The sequence below is a fragment of the Squalius cephalus genome (assembly GCF_949319135.1).
Source record: "Squalius cephalus genome assembly, chromosome: 1".
In the NCBI taxonomy this organism is placed as follows: domain Eukaryota; kingdom Metazoa; phylum Chordata; class Actinopteri; order Cypriniformes; family Leuciscidae; genus Squalius; species Squalius cephalus.
Genome location: NC_137122.1, coordinates 3,348,214 through 3,371,756, shown reverse-complemented (window position 1 = coordinate 3,371,756; position 23,543 = coordinate 3,348,214). Strand labels below are relative to the sequence as shown.

At 38.1% G+C, this 23,543-nt stretch overlaps 1 protein-coding gene and 1 long non-coding RNA gene across 2 annotated transcripts in view; one reads left to right on the top strand and one right to left on the bottom strand.

Moving 5' to 3' along the window:
* Positions 1–23,543, bottom strand: part of LOC307156695 — a 343,191-nt gene that overhangs the window by 87,177 nt on the left and 232,471 nt on the right. The window lies entirely within an intron of this gene.
* The window catches only part of LOC307165839 (uncharacterized protein), a gene marked incomplete at its 5' end in the record, with an annotated part of 62,655 nt that continues 39,449 nt past the window's right edge, over positions 338–23,543 (top strand). Inside the window, one exon of the mRNA XM_079883844.1 lies at positions 338–387. Coding sequence (XP_079739970.1) covers positions 338–387 — 50 coding nt within the window. The remainder of the gene's footprint in view (positions 388–23,543) is intronic.

Below are 23,543 nucleotides of genomic sequence, written 5' to 3'. Positions count from 1 at the left end.
GTAAAGAAATCTGTATTTTCTCTAAAGACATTTAGTGGAATTAGTCTGGAAAGAGTTCATTTGAACATGCTCAGTTTATTATTGTACACATTTACATTGTGATCTCAGAGTTGTGTATTGATACACACAGATCATACTGTATTATTCCTGATACTGGACATAGTGTCACTCAAACATCTGATGATGAAGAATTATCTTCATATTAAGAGTGTGTCAGTGATTTGAACAGCTCTCTGATAAAGACTAATAGTTTATTCTGGAGAGTGTGTTGTTTGCTTTAAGTCAGGTGCTTTTTATGCTGGTGTGTTTTATGTTTCATTTATTAATATATATCATAATGATCACTGAGATATACTGTGTTTCAGGAACCAGTGGAGTGGATGATAAGTTCATCAGTTCTGGTGAAAATGTCTCTCTGTCCTGTAATAAAGCTCTTTCTGACTGCAAATCAACTACATGGACCTACTATGACAGTTATTCAGCAGTTGAACTGATTACTGGAGGGATAAAGAATAAAGACTCAGAGAGACATGAGAGACTGAGTCTGGAGTCTGACTGCTCTCTGAACATCAAGAACGTCACAGGAGAAGATTATGGAGTATACAGATGCAGACAATATGTGAATGGAGAACAACAAGGACCTGTTGCACGTGTTTATCTGCATGTTCTTCATGGTAAGTTTGTGATTATGTGGTCAATTTAAAAAGGGCAGATTCTCCCTTTAAATTCAGATGATGATTGAAGAGTCTGTGATTTGTGTCTTGTGTTCAGTTTCAGTGTCTTCATCATCATCATCATCATCATCATCATCCTCACAGACTGAGATCAGTCCAGGCCGCTCTGTGACTCTCTCTTGTCAGTTGTATTCATATAGATTCTCCTGTTATTATTTGGTCAGTTCTGTGGGACTTGAGCTGTTGTGGGTGAATCAGACTGGTGTTGATCTGAAGACAGACTCCAGATATCAGATATTATCATCATCATCAGATCAAGATCTCTGTATCATCACTCTGACTACAACACTCCTGAATGAAGATGACAACAGAGAGTGGAGATGTCAGCTTACTCTCAGAAATCAACTCAAGACCTCAGTCAGATACACTGTCAAGTATTCAGGTGAGAAAACGCTCTTTTCTGACAGATTTGTGAAAACTTCCACAGATTGGCTCTACTCTTTCTGATGGCTTCATACACTCTAAAAAATGCTGGGTTGTTTTTTAACCCAGAATGCTGGGTCAAGTCTGTTGGGTAATTTTGTTGGGTTATTTTATCACATTTTAAACACCTTTGGGTAGTTTTAATTTTCCAGTTTTTGGGTTAAACCTGCTGGGTCGCAACGCTGGGTTGTTTCACGAGCTTCCCGCCTTGGAGATGTTTAAATTCGCTCCCAAGCTGTCATTTTGAGAGGACAAAGGGGCAAAGCAGCTGGGTGCAACTGTTTTAAGGTAAGTTTATATAATGTTTTATTTTATTCTTTATTAATAATTAGTTTGAATTAGCACAATTATAACTTTTTTCGCACCAATAATTCTTAAACTTATATAGTCAGACTAAAATTGGTGATGCAACTTGTACGACAAACCTTAAGTTATTACCTCAGAATCAGATATTGACTCGCATAGTCATTTTAATGTGAGACGACAGATTAATACAGTTAATGATTCTGTATCACACGGAACTATGAAATATGTGAATATCTGTGAAAACAGAGGAAAGAGTCGTTTCTGTCACTGACAAGCGAATTGAACAAAGTGAGTCGAGTCACTCAAAACAAAACAATTGAGTAATATGACTCGCTGCTCTTAGGTAAAACGCCTGCAATTGTCCTTACCGACATGTAAAATACATAAAAAGTAGCCTACGTAAATGTCGTGGGACCGCAGGTATAAAAGAAACTACCATCCGGTTCAATAAACCGGTTCACACTTCCAAGTTTGAAACAAAATGATTCCCGGAAATGAATCGACTTATCAGCACCGCGAACACTTTCAAAGTGCGTGCGTGCATCAGTGCCGTGGGTTGGACCAGTGAGGTGATTTGGTGTGGTACAAAAAGTATTTTTTACATAGGCTACATAAATTCGTTTTTGGTAAGTGATGTAATTTAAAATTTCGTTTTTTTTCCTAGTTAGAAAACCATATGGATATGAACTCTTCTCTTCGAGTGGCAGTTACCCAGTCTTATCGACAAGTTTAACGGTAAGTTCATGTTTATTATACACTTTTGCTGCTTTTACATCTATAATTGACTGCCTGTGATAATCAACTCAACCTCGCGGAACTTAACGCATATAAATTTGATCCGTGCTTAAATATAGGTAGCTCACAAGGCTGCCAACTTCTGAATTTAGCAATTTATACCTAAGCTTGTGGTTCGATTCCGATCTTGATTCAATGTCGATTCATTTGGATAAATATCAGTACATGTTCATTTTTTAATGAACCTACTATTCAAACCTATTATAGTATGGCCCTACTATTCTTTTTATTTTTTTCAACTTTAGTTAGTGTGTTGTGTTGCTGTTTGAGCATAAAAAAGATCTGTAAGGTTACAAAAATCAGTCACTCCAAAGTGAGATAGCCTATTTTATGTAACAGAATTCTAAGGATTGCAATTAATTTAGAAAAATTGAATCAGTCTTTGGAAAATATTCCACAAGGTGATGTTTGTTGTTTTAAATCTTCAATACAACATAAAAGGCAAGGTATTTAGTATCATTATTGCATATTTATTTTTTATGTCTGTAGCTTATTGCACAAACTTTAGTATATTTGTTGTAGCTGGTCCTGTTTCTGAGATGTTATGTCTCTTTTCTGCAGAGAATAGAGGTGATTTTGCTCTTTTGGTCCTTCCCCTTCTTCTTCCTGCCACAGTGTATTGGTCAGAAGGTAAATCGGCCATCTATTGACGAAGCTAGAAAGGCTTTCATTGATCTTCAACTAGTGAGTATAAAACCGCATAACTGCTATTTAAATTGCATTGTAACCTGCAAGGGATACTTGTACATCCAGCCAGTTGATATTGCAGAATAAACTTCAACAGGGTAATCAACACAAAGTGGAGGGATCTCGTATCACCCTGAAGGAGTTTATTTTGTGATGAAAACTGACTGGATGTACATTACCTCAAAACAATTCCTGTTAAGCAACTTTGATCCTAGACAAAAAAACAAGATCAAACAAGACATAATGTAAAGCATACCACTTATTATATGGCTTTTCGCCAAATAAAAATATTGCTTGTTGAAATCATGATAAACTCCATTTCATGATAAACTTCACACAGTTATTGAACTGAATTGAATCAACACTGAACTGACTTCAACTGAATAATGAAACCGTTACCATTTAAACAATCTGTATTTTTGTGTTTATTTTCTTTTATAGGTCGGAACGAACATGGTGGAGTTTCTAAACCGGGCAGAGTCTACATAACCCGCGTCTAAGAGTCGTCTTCTTCTTCGGAGTCAAAAAAAAGTAAATTTCACTGTGTACATACTGTAAAATAGGCCTACAATTTTGCACATCTGTGAATTTCACTTTAATTTCCTAAGAATTAAATGGTATAAATTACATTGTTCAAAACTAATTTTCTTTCTTTCTTAACTGTATTTGACTTTATTTAACTATACTTTTTGCATATTTTAAAAATGATTTTGCATTCGCTGACTTTAAAATGAATTGTCTGTTGATTTCACTGCGTATTTAGACCGTTACACATGTAATAGTTAAACGCATAAATGTCATTGTTCAGAACTAATCTTCTTTCTTTCTTTAATTGTATTTGACTATTTAATACTTGATGTATTTTTAAATGATTTTGCATTTGCTGAATTTAAAATATAATTGTCAATGTCACTGTATTTAAACCGTTAAACATGTAATAGTTTTAGAACTTTTATTTATTTATTAAAACTGACAATATTGAACTACTTTGATGTCAGCACTAAATGATTTTTGCATTTAAATTTAATGTGCAGTTTGTTGTCATTGTTGCCAATTTTAACACATTTGTGAATGTCAGTTGACAAGCATTAAAATTATTTTAAGTCTAAACATGTTCTTCATTGTTTCTTAATTCAAAGTTTTACAGTAAAGCACAGGTGAAATTATAAGAAAAATAAAAATAACCCAGCAAAAATAACCCAGAATAGCAAATCCATTAATGGTAAAAAAATTACTACATCTTGGGTTTCTAGACAACCCAGCCTGCTGGGTTAAAATGTCACTGGGTTAATTTAACCCAGCATGTGTTCTGTCCAATATTTACCCAGCACTGGGTTGCCAATTGGGTTGTTTTTAACCCAGCCAATTTTAGAGTGTACGTTTTGGAGTTGTAAAATATTAGTGGTCAAAGTCATAAACTGCATAGCAATCCTTATAATCCCCAATATTGGCCTCCTACATGGGTCATACATGATATATTGCATAAATCAGACGAGTGTATTAAAGCCTAGTATGACCCATGTAGGAGGTCGGGTTTAGGAATTATAAGGCTTATGTCCTTCATTCAAGCTGAAGGTTTATTTGCAGAAGCTCAACTGTGTTTCACTCTCATATAAACCAGGAATAGATTATACAGTAACACAGTAATACAGTTATACAGTAATACAGTACAGTCTCTTCTCAACTACTGCCAGTCTCCTCCTGCATGACAGCTTGAGAGTGAAGTAAGAAGATAATAGATGACAGACTCGTGCACATAATCATCATTTTTGTGATGTGAAGCTCAAGTATTATGCGATGATGATGTTGTGTATATGTGGCATTATGTGTTGAACTGAACTAACAGACGTGATCCACAGATCCAGCTGATACAGCATCAGAAACTGAAGTCAGTGTGTCTGCTGGATCATTATACAGAGGTACGACACGTTCATTTATACTGACAGCTTTATAACATTAAACTATCAGTCAGTCTGTAAATGCTTCATCAATAACTGTTGATAGTTGAATACCCTTGACTTCAGTCATGTACAGTTTCTCTTCTTCCTCTCATGTTTCCTGCAGTGATTGTGATTATTGTTGAGATCGCAGTGTTTGCTGCTCCTACTGTGATTCTTCTTCAGATCATCTGTGCAAGAAGAGCTGGTGAGTTTTGAGCCGCACACAATCTGATGATTCACACTCATCTGATCTGGAACAATCTGCAATCATGATAAAAACACATACGAGAGGTCAGTCAATGCTTTTATTTTGCAGGGAGGAAGGACTCGAAGCACCCAGAGGAAATAGAGATGCCGACAATATTAGAATAAAATACTGATGAGTTTAGAGCCAATCTGCAGCAATATTTACAATAGCAGAAACTTACAGAGGATTGTTCATTGTTTTATTTTCTTCTTCTCAGAAAACAGAGAAAAAACTCTGAGCACTTATAGTGACATAATCAAGTTTAGATTAAAATGTTTTTTTGTTTTTTACATATAAAAAGCCAGATTTATTTTCATTTATATGGATTTTATGGATATATTTGCCTACAGTGTTGAAAGTCATTTTCTTGTGCTTCATATGTAAACTGATTTAAATATAATATTAAATACAGTAATGAACAGATTCAGAGCTGATTTCATTCCTATCTTTAGCATATTTTTTTCATTATGTATGATTGATACAAATTTTCTAAATAAAACCTCTGCAGTTGTGTTTAATAAGTCTCCTTTTCTGAGATGTTTGTTACAAATATGTTATTCTCCTTCATGAGCTCGTAATGTATCTGTAAAAAGTCCACAGAAGCGAGTTGTAGTTGAGAACCCATGTACAGTTGTATTTGGAACAAAGGCCAGATCACCAAAATTAATGTTAAAGAGGTGTGTGAACTCTCAAGTACGATGTCAACAGGAGTGATGAGATACTTCGTAGACTGTCCTCACTCAATGTCTGATTGTCAAGGTGGTGTCCGCAAAATAATATAGAATTCATAGACAATTGGAAAAGTTTTTGGGGCAAACCTGACCTGTTGAAAAGAGATGGTATTCATCCCTCCTGGGATGGTGCTGCTCTTCTCTCTAGTAATATGGCTCATAGTCTTAGAGCTCAAACATGACAATCTGGGGCTCAGGTCAGGAAGCAGACAGACTGGCTTAACCGACTGTCTGCTAGCGGCCTCGCGTCACCAAGGTCAGATAAATCCCATCACATAGAGCCTCTTTCACCTAGATATCATCATATAAAGACTGTTCCCCGAATTAGGACATACAAAAAACTTCCAAACCCATCTAAGAGTAAAAATTTAATTTATGTTCAACAAATAAAAAACAGATATAATACAAATGAGCAAATGCTAAAGCTTGGGTTGCTGAATATTAGATCCCTTACTTCAAAAGCACTTATTGTTAATAATATGATAACAGACTAGAAATCTAGATGTGCTGTATTTGACGGAAACCTGGCTAAAACCAGACGATTACATTACTTTAAATGAGTCCACCCTGCAAGATTACTGTTATAAACATGAACCTCGTCTGAAACGCAAAGGGGGAGGTGTTGCTGTAATTTATAGTAATATTTTTAGAATTACTAAGAAGTCTAGTTTCAAATATAATTCTTTTGAAGTGTTGGTGCTTAATGTAAAAATATATAGTGTAAACGATAAATCACGTTTGAGTTTTGTGCATACAGAGAGGCCTTAAAAGCTGCTAGATCTGCTTATTTTTCAACCCTATTAGAAGAAAATAAACATAATCCTAGGTATTTATTTGAAACAGTGACTAAACTAACAAAAAATAAAGCTTCAAGCCCAGAAGTTCCAAGCAGCACAGCAGTAATGACTTTATGAACTTCTTCACTTATAAGATTGATAATATCAGAGAGAAAATTATAACTATGCATCTGTCTACTACAGTATCGCATCAGGCAGTGCATTTTAGTCAACCTAAGGACAAATTTTATTCATTCGTTGCTATAGAAGAGGAAGAATTTGTTAAACTTGTTAAATCATCTAAATCGACAACATGTATGTTAGACCCTATACCGACTAAACTACTGAAAGAGATGCTCCCAGAGGTCATAGATCCTCTTCTTAATATCATTAATTCATCTTTGTCATTAGAATACGTACCAAAACTTTTAAGCTGGCTATGATTAAACTGCTTGTTAAAAAAACGCAACTTGATCATACAGAATTAGTCAATTACAGGCCGATCTCGAATCTACCTTTTTTGTCAAAGATACTAGAAAAGGCGGTATCCTCACAACTGTGTTCCTTTTTAGAAAGAAATTATATCTGCGAGGATTTCCAGTCAGGATTTAGACCGTACCATAGTAACCGAGACAGCTCTCATTAGAGTCACAAATGATTTGCTCTTATCATCCGATCGTGGTTGTATCTCTCTATTAGTGTTACTCGATCTTAGTGCTGCATTTGATACTAATTGACCACAACATTCTTTTCAATAGACTCAAAAATTATGTTGGCATTAGTGGAATTGCATTAGCATGGTTTAAATCATACTTATCTGACCGTTATCAGTTTGTAGCAGTAAATGAAGAGATGTCTTATCGATCACAAGTTCAGTATGGTGTACCACAAGGCTCAGTACTAGGACCGCTGCTGTTCACTCTGTACATGCTACCCTTAGGAGATATCATTAGGAAGCATGGCATTAGTTTTCACTGTTATGCTGATGATACTCAGCTCTATATTTCTTCACGCCCTGACGAAACTTACCAATTCACAAACTTAACGGAATGCATAGCTGATATAAAAAATTGGATGACTAGTCATTTCATACTACTTAATTCTGAAAAAAAAAAAACAGAGATTCTAATTATAGGAAGGTTTTTGTCCAAACCGGGCTAATATGGTCATACTTCCTGGTTCTGTCAACACTGCATTGGCTCCCTATTAAACATCGTATAGTTTTTAAAATATTGCTGATTACTTACAAAGCACTAAATGGTTTAGCTCCGCAGTACTTGAGCGACATTATTCTAGGTTATTACGTGAGGAAGTTTTTTGTCCAATAATTAGAATCTCTGTTTTTTCAGAATTAAGTAATATGAAATGACTAGTCATCCAATTTTTTATATCAGCAATGCATTGTTAATTTTGTGAATTGGTAAGTTTCATCAGGGCGTGAAGAAATATAGAACTCAATATAGAGGTAAAGAGAGAGAGCCCAAAGAAAGGGACCCAGAGAAGAACAGAGCCAGAGCATCAAAAGAGACAGAGCAACAGTTTCAATCTTCTTTTATCCTTTCCTGACCATGTAACTAAAACCCAGATGTGAGACATTCAAACTGACCAATCAGATAATTACACTCCCCCCACCGCACTAAAGGTGTGACAGTTCATCGACTCCCGAAGTACACACATCTTGGCCTACAGGCCTTGATCACTATCAGCCCCTCTGTGCCTTTAGGAACTACAAGTGCTCCTTGTGGTAGAAAGAGGGGGTGGAAACAGTAAAGAAAATATCTGGGATTATTTTCAATCCTACAAGCTGATGTAAAGCCAAAACAATCTCTGTTACTGTAATTTCCTATTATCACTGTAAAGCTACTTTGAAACAATTTATATTGTTAAAAGCGCTGTATAAATGAAGGTGGCTTGACTTGACATTATTTCACTTATGCAGTGTGCATGGAAACACAAGTGCAAAGATAATGCACACAGTCATACCACTAACATTAGCTTCACGGAAATACGTATATACTCAACATCAGAATGTTTCAACACATAATACAACAAATATCGATACAAACAATGTTTAAGACCGTATATGTGAAAATTGTTAAATATGTTAAAATATTGTACAGATATGTTAAACTCTGGGGGTGTGACTAAGTTACGAATGTCAATGATTCACAACCCAACAATAATTAACTTACTGAGCCTTTTCAACATATGGTGAAGCGGCGCACCTAGTGCAGAGCCCGCCAAAGGGGGCGGGGCATCTGCCTATATAAGCAGTTAATTTCGCCATAGGATTTCCGGTTAATTCGACGAACGGCAAGCATGGTCTACGCAACGCTCGTTCCCGTTATCTCAGAGAACCGATATGTTCCCCTTCGAGACGTTTACTCATATTTCGTCGCTAGACGCTACAGGGAACTAGTCCAATCACGCCTTGCTATGTTCAAGCAGAACGGCATGTTCTATGGCAGTGTTACTCATTGCGCGGCTCGCGAGCCTCATGCGGCTCGCCAAGCTTTAATTTGTGGCTCGCATGGCGGTAAATATAATACGTTGATATGATAATGCATTCACTAGAGATATTTCATAAAACCATTAATAACAAGTAGGGCTTTAACATAACCCTTTAAAAACTAAAAGTGTCAGCTCTATTACAAATAATTTCGATCGGATTGAAAGGGGTGGTTTATCGAGAGAACGTGAAAAAACTTGATCGACTGAAAACCGAAACTGAAAGGACGACGTATGACGCGCCGAACGAGCTGTTCTCCTGATGAATAAAGTGTCATATAAATGAGTGTCCTGTCATTCTATAATTCTCCTTTCACTCAGCATCTATGAAGTGAAGCAGGACAACGGCTCACCAGTCCTTGTTTCAGATTATCATACAGACGACTGGGCATTTTTACTGCGTGATACAAACGCACGGCACAACGGTTCATATGTTCATATTCCGATTTGAATCTTTTGACTTATAAACACGCACATCAACCCGATCATGTATCACATCACGATGTTTAGCGTTCATGTAAAAATACATTCAGATTCATCAATCGGAATGAATTCAGTCCGACTGAAACAAAAGTTGTGCATGTAAATATCCAGTCTCTGCAGAGATGCCAGTTATATGGCGGTCTTTCCAGCTCTTAACGCTGCATGTGCTCTTGGTTGGTTAGATAGGCCTACAAGATGGGCTAATGTAGAAAAAAAAATAACTTAAGGTCATTCTGGGATGAATATTTTCTGGAAATCCCTTTTTTTGTTTTCTTTTTTTTTTTCATTAAAGGAAATCATCTTGTCTCAGTTACAAATTTGACTGATAAATCATAAATAATGTTTTTTTTTTTCACCCTTTTGTATTTATTGCATTGCATATTGTATTGTTCAGGGGTGACAGATTGATAGGCAGACATGGTATTTATGACTGGATGTAACTTTTTATACTTTGCGGTAAAATGGCTCTCCTACTGACTTTGTCCTATCAGTGCGGCTCGCATGAAAAATATAGTGAAGACCACTGTTCTATGGCCTTAAGGGCCCTAAGGGCAGTAGGGAGTAGAGAGGACAGAATTGCGCCTGATCAGAAGGGGCTCGGACTGTGGTCGGAGCCTCCAGAGAGGTAAATGGTAGATCGAGCTCACTCAGAGGTGAAATCCAATTAGACAGAGAGGATTTGTGGGACATCCTAGCTATAAAATCTGGTGAAGGTGGACTGCGAGGACCACCCGGCCGCCGCACAGATATCACCAATTGACACACCACTGGTCCACGCCCAGGAAAAGGCCATGCCTCCGATGGGGCATTGAAGGCCCACCGCAGCATAGGCCAACCCGATAGCGTCCACTATCCAGCAGGAAAATTTCTGCTAAGTTACTGGAAGCCCTTTGGTGCGGCCACCGAAGCATACGAAGAGCTGCTCCGACTGCCTATACTGTACAGGGCAGAGTAAGTGTAGTTGTTGCTCGTCTTCCACAAGGGGAAGCAAACAGTGAAATAACTTGTGCTCTGAATGGAGTAGAGAGCATTTTGGGCACGTATCCGTGCCTGGGCTTGAGGACAACTTTGGAGTCGTTAGGCCCAAACTCAAGGCAGGAAGCGCTGACGGAGAGCGCTTGCAAATCACACACTTGCTTGATTGATGCTAAGGCTAGCATGACTGCGGTCTTGAGCGAAAGTAGCCGACAGGGGCCCTTTGAGGGCCCTAAGGACTGTTCATCGGTCCCAAGAAGGTATGGTAAGAGGACGAGGCGGTTTGAGGCTCCTTGCCCCTTTCAGGAAGCGAACAATCAGGTTGCTTCTACCGAACGATTGGAAGGCACCGGGAGCTATGGTGCGCCATATAGACTTTCAGTGTGGAGGGGGTGCGACCCGCGTCCAGCAGCTCTTGTAAAAAGGAAAGCACCAGCGGTACTTTACATGAAGTAGAGTCTTATACTGCCTCGGGCTGAGCACCAGGTGAAGAAAATAGACCGCTTAAGGGTATAGAAGCATCTCGTGGACTGGGCTCTAGACTCAGAGATGGTGTTTGGGACTCTCGCTGGGAGGTCCTTAAGCTCCCGTTGAGGGGCCACTCATGGAGGGCTCACAGCTCGGGCTGGGGATGACAGATTGTCCAGTTCCTCGGGGAAGAAGGTCTTTCCTCAGGGGTATTGGCCATGGGGCTGCTGAAAGTATGCATATGAAAGTCGTATCCCTGGCCGTACTTTAGAGAGAATTTGTTTCAAAGTTATCATCTTGAACGGCCGTCTCATGAGGGTGCGATTCATACATGTCGCTTCTTACCGAAGTGTTGACTATGCCCCAGAAATCGGGGTGGTCTGCGAGCGAATTGGAGCGAGTAGCCTCATGTCACTGTGTCCAGTACCCATTCTGACACGCCTGGGATGGCTTTCCACGCCTCGGGGCTGAATTATTTCTGGAGACAGTTCACTGCATTTGAGCAGGCTTTTGGAAGAGGAAAAGTGCTAACAGCGGTAAATTGCATGGGTGCGTGAACATGAACACAGCTTGCAATTGCAACATCTACTCCAACAGCCGAAACTGAACAGGGTGTTTGGAGGAACACTTGAGAACTTTTTGGAGGATGGTCCGGCCGCGGCGAGACTTAACCTTTATTTCTATAGCGCTTTTTACAATACATATTATTTCAAAGCGGCTTTACAGTGATAACAGGAAAATAATGCAACAAAGTTTGTTTCCAGAAGGAAATAGCGTCAGTCCAGCTTAAGTAAATTCAGTGAGGGTTCATTTTTGTTGTAAAAAAGTTTAGATATGTATATGGTAACCATAATGTTTTATATTTGAGCGCGATCGCGTTTGAATGTATCATATTTTTAATAGCGATCGTGTTTGAATGTATCATATTTTTGATAGCGATCGCGTTTGAATGTATCATATTTTTGATAGCGATCGCGTTTGAATGTACTGTATCATATTTTGGATGAAAGCAAAACGCACCAAACGGCTTCATGTTTTTATTATTATCTCATTTCATATCATAACGGATGGAAACATTTGAAGTAACATGATAATCAATATATTTTTCTCTAGCTTAGTTGTTACTGAAATCTTTTGAAAGATTTATACTGCTATAGGTTATTTATTGTTATTATTATTTTATCCGGCACTGCACATATACCTTATGCCTACAAGGCACAACAAACCTGGTGTTCATTATATTATGTTGGAAACATTTGTGTGTGTGTGTGTGTGTGTGTGTATTCTGTGAATTTTAAAAAGGAATTTTAAAAGGGAGCCATGTGGATCTTCTCCCTGATGAAGCGGGTTCGTAAAAGTGCTCACGGAGATTTCCTGAGTCGGTCTTTTATGGAAAATATGGGTTGACGCCTCTGTTCGCACGAACAACCAATCACCTTCAGAGATTTCAGAGCGGGAAGAAGATTCTTTGTCTCTGGGGGGCGACACCCACTCGAGGGAGTTATGGTGTTGTCTTAATACTCTAGTAAGATGATTCATATAGTAATAATCATATCATTGCAATCTATTATCGAGATTCAACTCCGTTAAGTCTCAAGATTTAAAATGATATAAAACATGGCATATGAAAGATTACGGGAATACACAAAGTTACATACGGTATGCATCTTACAAACATTTTAAAGTTTTGATTAATACATGATAACATTGCAGATACACAAATTTGATATGGGAAAATCAAATCCTTGTTTATACATTTCTTAAGTGGTTATACATAAATGTAGGATTAACACTTTATTCCTACTCCTCTCCTGGAATCTCAGTTTGCTTGACATTCCATTAGGGCAATAAAAACAAAGTGGGGGGGGAAGGCAATTGCCAGACAATCTTGAATGCTGATTCCAGATTACACATTAGAAAACTACACCTCTATTATAAAGCAAAACTAATCACACATGCATAATGGCATTGTACTTATATGAAAATGATATTTCTAAGTTCTAATACAAAGGTGTGTGTGTGTGTGTGTGTGTGTGTGTGTGTGTGTGTGTGTATGCATGTATGTGTGTGGGATGACTCCTCAGTCTCCCAGGGGGTGTTGTAAAGTGTTATCCTATAGCAGGAGGGGTCAGGTTACCTAGACCATGTTTCTATTTGAGAACATTACTTATGAGAAACACTTCCAAGTTACAAATGCAGAAAATCGTGACTATGGCATGAAAGGGCTACCCATGCAGGCCTTAATACATCCTCTTAGGTTCTGAATCATTCTGAATTAAATGCAAGGTAAGTTGTTGTGTGTTTGGAATGTCTCTAGAAAGTTTTGTTATCTCTTTGTGGGTTTTGTTCAATTTACATATTAAAACTAGTGTATGAAATAGCAAATGTCAATTATATAATTGAATTATCATTTTCATTTTGCACCAAATGTAATGGAAAATTTTAATACAGAAATGCATTAAAAGTAAAACAATTATCAGACCGGAGGGAATATTTCCCAACACTTTTCTTTTGAATTAGACAACTTAGATACAAAGGCAACAACCCCAGAATAGTTTTATAAATAATTAGGTAATAATGAATTTTCCTTCTAATAGACAAAGATGGCCAGGCTACTCTATTATACAATAAACAATGATGAGTTAAGGGAGCATTCACCATTCTCTTTTATTTTCTTTAAGTCTTTCTTTATTTTCGTCTTCGGACTCTACCTACGTTCAGTGAAATGAACAGCCGACAACTTTAACTTTAAAGAGACTTGAACATCCCGCGATCGCGCTCGCCAGGAAGAGACGAAAGAGCATGCCCCGCTCTTAAGGAAACCCACGCGCAACTCCGCGTCACTCCCGACCTGTCTGTTCTTTCCTTTACTAAGTTTTATTTTCATATTCGCCTCTCCACAAAGGGAGACGAACTCTGAATCATGTCTCTGGCAACTTCACGTTCGGTGAACCTTTAAACTTCGCGCGAGTCTGCTCGCCCCAAAGACACGGGGAAACACGCCCAGCTCTTAAGGAGCTCTTCTTCTTCAGCAAATACAAAGAGAACCATACGCAAGTATTTTGATTTGTGATTTGATGAATCTGATTTCTTGTTGTCTCTCAAGGTTAAATTGCCTGTGATTTTGCCATGCTGAGATCATCTCGGTGATCTCTCTCGTCCTGAACTTTAGTTTCACTTTCTCCCTTTCATCCTCTCCCTCTCTCATCTGTTATCCGTTTAGTCTTGTATTTGTCTTTACTGTTTGTATTGTTATATGCATACTCATGTAAATTGTAGAACTTGTATTCCTTAGTTCGATGTAGTATTAGTCCAATTATTAAAAACCCATTATATCCTAGATTGTCTCTGTATAAGTGTTCATTTTACAAGTCAATGAAACGACGATCAAGCTACGCTTTACAAATGCGCTACTGTTAAGTAACCTACATTTTATAAGAACAAGAAAGTAATTTTCATGGCCAGAAAATATAGCTTTCTTCGAATTATAAGAAAGAGATAATTTTGTTGAGAAGTTGATGGAATTAATTTTACGACCAGTTTGCGGGACAAACAACTGTTTAATTAATACATTAATTTCCCTTAAAATTATTCTGATTAATTGATCTGAAAGAGGGACCTTTTGGTATATTAATGATTGAATTATAATTCATTGTAATTGAACATTGATGTATACGAATGGGTCTAAATTTCAGCTTCAATAATTTATTAATATTGTAAGAATATAGATGAATCAACCCGATTCATAATTTTGATTCCCTATAATCATTTGAGCTAAGTCATATTCCTTACAAGCTTCTGTGCGTCAGATGTCATGTCACTTAAGGTGCGTTCCATTCCACAGGGTCCATATGCAGTGTTCACTGCTCCTCTGCTCCCTGAGCACGGTATATCAGTTGAAGTGGACTTTCATATTTTAATTTTTATTGTTATATTATATATTTACAATTATATTGCACTATTTTACAACTACCTAAAATAAAATCACTTTACTTCACAAACTAGCTAAGCTGGCCGCATTCACTGAGGTAAATTATAATCATCAAAAATAGTATATGTAATATTCACAACAATAACCGTTAAAAATACTGTCATTTGTATAACAATGGCGAAATGTATGAATACTTACACACATACGTAAACTCTGGTGATGACGTGGTGCGCGAAATGACAGTTGGGTGATCATCGCTCTCCACTTCCTGTGAAGTGATGTATCAATGTTCCCTTATTCCCTATGCCGTGCGCAGTGCCCTTCGAACTGAACATGTTCGCTCCCTTCGGATTGGAATCTCACTTAAGATGGCTGAATACCCTGTGAAGTCCACTTCGCAGTCCATTTACGGTCAAATGGAACGCACCTTTAATGTTAATACCACTACTGTCGTGTTATGTAATGGAAAATGTAAATTTAAATACAGAACTGCATTGTCATTTTGCATATTACATTTCAAATAGAATTTTGCTAACCATATGTTTCCATAGTTTCACACGGGACGCGGAAAGCGCAAGTCATAGTTCTTTTTTTTAAAACGAGAGGCACACACACACACACACACACACACACACACACACACACACACGCAGAGTGGCAAATCGCAAGCGATTCTAGTAGCATCTGTCACTCGTGCGTGCACGGCTCTTCACAGCGGTTATAAATATTATTACTATTAGGCCTATATAGAGCTGGTAAGTCCCGCCCCTTCCGTAAAACCCCACTGGACCTCTAGGTTGAAAAATCGTCAATGCAAGTAAATGGGAGAAAATAATTATTTTCTGGTCCCGTTTGAATTGTGCCATGAATGTGAACATATGTTGTCTGTGAATTTTTTATATAACTTTTCATGTTACAAGTTTGACACTATATGGTATGATTCTTCGGCTAGCAGTTGTGGAAAAGACATAACGAGAAAGACTACATGTCGCCTCTGTGACGTCACCCCATAAAGTTGACTTACCCGTGGTTTTCGCCAACCTCAATGATTTTGTCCTCTCCCTGAAAGAAGGAGGTGAAGTGCACCAAAGACACAGCCATGTTTAGCGGGATCCGTGAGCTAGTGTCCGTGTGCTAGTGGTGTTGACGTTTCAAACGCGTCGAAAGCAGCGAAGAGTTGTAGTCCACAAAGTGCTCACACACAAAGTCTACCCGTATCAAACTTCTACACGCTAAATTGTAGCATTCTTTACACGAAAAGTTATATAAAAAATTCACAGACAACATGTGTTCACATTCAAAATTCAAACGGGACCAGAAAATAATTAAAGCTGCAAGCAGCGATGAAAGGGCCCTCGCACCCGTGCCATCAACACTCGGTGGATTTAGGAAGACAGAGCATGGTTGGGAAATGTACATTTAAGGAGGTATATATAGTAAGAGTATGTCAAAGTCAGTTACAAAATGTTTTGTATAATGGTGATAATAGCATGCTTCATGACTCAGCTAAGTGTTGCTAGCATGTTTAGTCTGTTTCTAGCATGCTTAGTACACAATAATTATGTGGTTAGTACTGCATTACTGTGTTAACCATGTCAGTTTCTGTTGCCAGTAGGTGGCGTTATGACTATAACTGAATATGAGCATGGATGTGTGTTCAGGACAGAACTCTTATCAAACATGTGAAGTTTGGTGCAAATTAGACATTGCCTTCTTGAGTAACAACAAAGTCATGTTTCATTGAATTAGCATGCTTTAGCACTTATCTAAGCATTGTTAGCATGTTTTAACATGTTTCTAGCATGTTTAGAACTCAATGGCATTTTTAACATGTTGCTAGAACGGCATCAACGTGTTAAACATGTCACTTCCTGTTGCCAGTAGGTGGCGCTATTACTATAACTGAACATTCTCATGTAGATGTGTTCAGGCCATGACTCTTATCAAAAGTGTGAAGTTTGGGGCAGATTGGACATTCCATGCCTGAGTTACAGCAAATTACTATTTAATTGCAATAATAGCATGCTTTAGCACTTAGCTAAGAGTTTGCTAGCATGTTTTAGCATGTTTCTAGTATGTTGTTAGCATGTTTAACACTTGCTGGCACTTTTTTATATGTTATTAGGAGTCCATAACAGTGTTAAACATGTCACTTCCTGTTGCCAGCAGGTGGCGCTATGACTGTAACTGAATATAAGCATGGTCATGTGTTCAGGACAGAACACTTATCAAAAGTGTGAAGTTTGGGGCAGATTGGACATTCCATGCCTGAGTTACAGCAAATTCATATTTAATTGCAGTAATATCATTCTTTAGCACTTAGCTAAGTGTTTGCTAGTATGTTTTAGTATGTCTCTAGTATGTTGGTAGGATGTTTAGCACCTACTGGCATTTTTTATATGTTATTAGGAGTCAAGAACAGTGTTAAACGTCACTTCCTGTTGCCAGCAGGTGGCGCTATGACTATAACTAAATATGAGCATGGACATGTGTTCAAGAGATAACTCTTATCAAACGTGTGAAGTTTGGGGTAGATTGTACATTGCCTTCTTGAGTAACAACAAAGTCCTGTTTCATTGAATTAGCATGCTTTAGCACTTAGCTAAGTATTGCTAGCATGTTTTAACATGTTTCTAGCATGTTTAGAACTCAATGGCATTTTTAACATGTTGCTAGAACGGCATCAACGTGTTAAACATGTCACTTCCTGTTGCCAGTAGGTGGCGCTATTACTATAACTGAATTTGAGCATAGACATGTGTTCAGGCCATGATTCTTATCAAACGTGTGAAGTTTGGGGCAGATTGGACATTCCATGCCTGAGTTACAGCAAATTCCTATTTAATTGCAGTAATAGCATGCTTTAGCACTTAGCTAAGTGTTTGCTAGTATGTTTTAGTATGTCTCTAGTATGTTGGTAGGATGTTTAGCACCTACTGGCATTTTTTATATGTTATTAGGAGTCAAGAACAGTGTTAAACGTCACTTCCTGTTGCCAGCAGGTGGCGCTATGACTATAACTAAATATGAGCATGGACATGTGTTCAAGAGATAACTCTTATCAAACGTGTGAAGTTTGGGGTAGATTGTACATTGCCTTCTTGAGTAACAACAAAGTCCTGTTTCATTGAATTAGCATGCTTTAGCACTTAGCTAAGTATTGCTAGCATGTTTTAACATGTTTCTAGCATGTTTAGAACTCAATGGCATTTTTAACATGTTGCTAGAACGGCATCAACGTGTTAAACATGTCACTTCCTGTTGCCAGTAGGTGGCGCTATTACTATAACTGAATATTCTCATGTAGATGTGTTCAGGCCATGACTCTTATCAAACGTGTGAAGTTTGGGGCAGATTGGACATTCCATGCCTGTGTTACAGCAAATTCCTATTTAATTGCAGCAATAGCATGCTTTAGCACTTAGCTAAGTGTTTGCTAGCACATTTTAGCATGTTTCTAGTATGTTGTTAGCATGTTTAGCACTTGCTGGCACTTTTTTTATATGTTTTTATATGTCCACAACAGTGTTTAACATGTCACTTCCTGTTGCCAGCAGGTGGCACTATGACTGTAACTGAATATGAGCATGGTCATGTGTTCAGGACAGAACGTTTATTAAAAGTGTGAAGTTTGGCGCAGATTGGACATTGCCTTCTTGAGTAACAACAACATCCTGTTTCATTGAATTAGCATGCTTTAGCACTTAGCTAAGTATTGCTAGCATGTTTTAACATGTTTCTAGCATGTTTAGAAGTCAATGGCATTTTTAACATGTTGCTAGAATGGCATCAACATGTTAAACATGACACTTTCTGTTACCAGTAGGTGGCGCTATTACTATAACTGAATATTCTCATGTAGATGTGTTCAGGACAGAACGCTTATCAAAAGTTTGAAGTTTGGGGCAGATTGGACATTCCATGCCTGAGTTACAGCAAATTCCTATTTAATTGCAATAATAGCATGCTTTAGCACTTAGCTAAGAGTTTGCTAGCATGTTTTAGCATGCTTCTAGTATGTTGTTAGCATGTTTAGCACTTGCTGGCACTTTTTTATATGTTATTAGGAGTCCATAACAGTGTTAAACATGTCACTACCTGTTGCCAGCAGGTAGCGCTATGACTATAACTGAATATGAGCATGGTCATGTGTTCAGGACAGAACTCTTATCAAACGTGTGAAGTTTGGGGCAGATTGGACATTCCATCCCTGAGTTACAGCAACTTCCTGTTTCATGGCGAAACATCGAAATTTGTCAGGCCGCCGAGGACCCGCCCTTCGACGAAAACTCAAGATCTTCGCAATTTAACGTCGCAAAGGCCTTAAGATTACACTCACCAAATTTGAAGATGATCAGATTAAAACTGTAGGAGGAGTTCGTTAAAGTACGAGGCCTGAAAATGGCAAAAACTTCACAAAAATCTGAGAGGAAGTTCAAAATGGCTGACTTCCTGTTGTGTTTAGGGCTATGCTCCAAGAGACTTTTTTGTAGGTATTAGGTGATTACATGTATGTACCGAATTTCGTGCACGTACGTGGAACGTTGCGGGAGGCGCACTCCGTTGAACTTTTATAGGTGGCGCTATCGAGCCATTTTGCCCCGTCCAATTCTGAAACCTATATCAGATGTAAATTTTCGCCAGTTCTGACGCGTGTGCAAAGTTTTGTGAGTTTTCGAGCATGTTTAGGCCCTCAAAAATGCAATTAAATGCGGAGAAGAATAATAATAATAATAATTAAAGCTGCAAGCAGCGATGAAAGGGCCCTCGCACCCGTGCCATCATCACTCGGTGGCTTTAGGAAGACAGAGCATGGTTGGGCAATGTACATTTAAGGAGGTATATATAGTAAGAGTATGTCAAAGTTAGTTACAAAATGTTTTGTATAATGGTGATAATAGCATGCTTCATGACTCAGCTAAGTGTTGCTAGCATGCTTAGTACACAATTATTACGTGGTTAGTACTGCATTACTGTGTTAACCATGTCAGTTTCTGTTGCCAGTAGGTTGGGCTATGTCTATATCTGAATATCGCTATGTAGATGTGTTCAGTGCAGGACTTTTATCAAACATGTGAAGTTTGGGGCAGATTGGACATTGTATGCTTGAGTTATAACAACTTCCTTTAGCATTTCTAGTATATTTTATGATGTTTCTAGCATATTACATATTAATTTTGGGGTAGATTGGACATTGCATGCCTGAGTTACAGCAAATTCATATTTAATTGCAGTAATATCATTACTTAGCTAAGTGTTTGCTAGTATGTTTTAGCATGCATGTCTCTAGTATGTTGGTAGGATGTTTAGCACCTACTGGCATTTTTTTATATGTTATTTGGAGTCGAGAACAGTGTTAAACGTCAATTCCTGTTGCCAGCAGGTGGCGCTATGACTATAACTAAATATGAGCATGGACATGTGTTCAAGAGATAACTCTTATCAAACGTGTGAAGTTTGGGGTAGATAGTACATTGCCTTCTTGAGTAACAACAATGTCCTGTTTCATTGAATTAGCATGCTTTAACACTTAGCTAAGTATTGCTAGCATGTTTTAACATGTTTCTAGCATGTTTAGAACTCAATGGCATTTTTAACATGTTGCTAGAACAGCATCAACGTGTTAAACATGTCACTTCCTGTTGCCAGTAGGTGGCGCTATTACTATAACTAAATTTGAGCATGGACATGTGTTCAGGCCATGATTCTTATCAAACGTGTGAAGTTTGGGGCAGATTGGACATTCCATGCCTGAGTTACAGCAAATTCCTATTTAATTGCAGTAATAGCATGCTTTAGCACTTAGCTAAGTGTTTGCTAGCATGTTTCTAGTATGTTGCTAACCTGTTTAGCACCTGCTGGCTCTTTTTTATATGTTATTAGGAGACCACAACAGTGTTAAACATGTCACTTCCTGTTGACAGCAGGTGGCGCTATTACTGTAACTGAATATTCTCATGTAGATGTGTTCAGGCCATGACTCTTATCAAACGTGTGAAGTTTGGGGCAGATTGGACATTCCATGCCTGTGTTACAGCAAATTCCTATTTAATTGCAGCAATAGCATGCATTAGCACTTAGCTAAGTGTTTGCTAGCATGTTTTAGCATGTTTCTAGTATGTTGTTAGCATGTTTAGCACTTGCTGGCACTTTTTTAAATGTTTGTATATGTCCACAACAGTGTTTAACATGTCACTTCCTGTTGCCAGCAGGTGGCACTATGACTGTAACTGAATATGAGCATGGTCATGTGTTCAGGACAGAACGCTTATCAAACGTGTGAAGTTTGGGGCATATTGGACATTGCTTTCTTGAGTAACAACAACATCCTGTTTCATTGAATTAGCATGCTTTAGCACTTAGCTAAGTATTGCTAGCATGTTTTAACATGTTTCTAGTATGTTTAGAAGTCAATGGCATTTTTAACATGTTGCTAGAATGGCATCAACGTGTTAAACATGACACTTCCTGTTACCAGTAGGTGGCGCTATTTCTATAACTGAATATTCTCATGTAGATGTGTTCAGGACAGAACGTTTATCAAAAGTGTGAAGTTTGGGGCAGATTGGACATTCCATGCCTGAGTTACAGCAAATTCCTATTTAATTGCAATAATAGCATGCTTTAGCACTTAGCTAAGAGTTTGCTAGCATGTTTTAGCATGCTTCTAGTATGTTGTTAGCATGTTTAGCACTTGCTGGCACTTTTTTATATGTTATTAGGAGTCCATAACAGTGTTAAACATGTCACTTCCTGTTGCCAGCAGGTGGCGCTATGACTATAACTGAATATGAGCATGGTCATGTGTTCAGGACAGAACTCTTATCAAACGTGTGAAGTTTGGGGCAGATTGGACATTCCATGCCTGAGTTACAGCAACTTCCTGTTTCATGGCGAAACATCGAAATTTGTCAAGCCGCCGAGGACCCGCCCTTCGATGAAAACTCAAGATCTTCGCAATTTAACGTCGCAAAGGCCTTAAGATTACACTCACCAAATTTGAAGATGATCAGATTAAAACTGTAGGAGGAGTTCGTTAAAGTACGAGGCCTGAAAATGGCAAAAACTTCACAAAAATCTGAGAGGAAGTTCAAAATGGCTGACTTCCTGTTGTGTTTAGGGCTATGCTCCAAGAGACTTTTTTGTAGGTATTAGGTGATTACATGTATGTACCGAATTTCGTGCACGTACGTGGAACGTTGCGGGAGGCGCACTCCGTTGAACTTTTATAGGTGGCGCTATCGAGCCATTTTGCCCCGTCCAATTCTGAAACCTATATCAGATGTAAATTTTCGCCAGTTCTGACGCGTGTGCAAAGTTTTGTGAGTTTTCGAGCATGTTTAGGCCCTCAAAAATGCAATTAAATGCGGAGAAGAATAATAATAATAATAATTAAAGCTGCAAGCAGCGATGAAAGGGCCCTCGCACCCGTGCCATCATCACTCGGTGGCTTTAGGAAGACAGAGCATGGTTGGGCAATGTACATTTAAGGAGGTATATATAGTAAGAGTATGTCAAAGTTAGTTACAAAATGTTTTGTATAATGGTGATAATAGCATGCTTCATGACTCAGCTAAGTGTTGCTAGCATGCTTAGTACACAATTATTACGTGGTTAGTACTGCATTACTGTGTTAACCATGTCAGTTTCTGTTGCCAGTAGGTTGGGCTATGTCTATATCTGAATATCGCTATGTAGATGTGTTCAGTGCAGGACTTTTATCAAACATGTGAAGTTTGGGGCAGATTGGACATTGTATGCTTGAGTTATAACAACTTCCTTTAGCATTTCTAGTATATTTTATGATGTTTCTAGCATATTACATATTAATTTTGGGGTAGATTGGACATTGCATGCCTGAGTTACAGCAAATTCATATTTAATTGCAGTAATATCATTACTTAGCTAAGTGTTTGCTAGTATGTTTTAGCATGCATGTCTCTAGTATGTTGGTAGGATGTTTAGCACCTACTGGCATTTTTTTATATGTTATTTGGAGTCGAGAACAGTGTTAAACGTCAATTCCTGTTGCCAGCAGGTGGCGCTATGACTATAACTAAATATGAGCATGGACATGTGTTCAAGAGATAACTCTTATCAAACGTGTGAAGTTTGGGGTAGATAGTACATTGCCTTCTTGAGTAACAACAATGTCCTGTTTCATTGAATTAGCATGCTTTAACACTTAGCTAAGTATTGCTAGCATGTTTTAACATGTTTCTAGCATGTTTAGAACTCAATGGCATTTTTAACATGTTGCTAGAACAGCATCAACGTGTTAAACATGTCACTTCCTGTTGCCAGTAGGTGGCGCTATTACTATAACTAAATTTGAGCATGGACATGTGTTCAGGCCATGATTCTTATCAAACGTGTGAAGTTTGGGGCAGATTGGACATTCCATGCCTGAGTTACAGCAAATTCCTATTTAATTGCAGTAATAGCATGCTTTAGCACTTAGCTAAGTGTTTGCTAGCATGTTTCTAGTATGTTGCTAACCTGTTTAGCACCTGCTGGCTCTTTTTTATATGTTATTAGG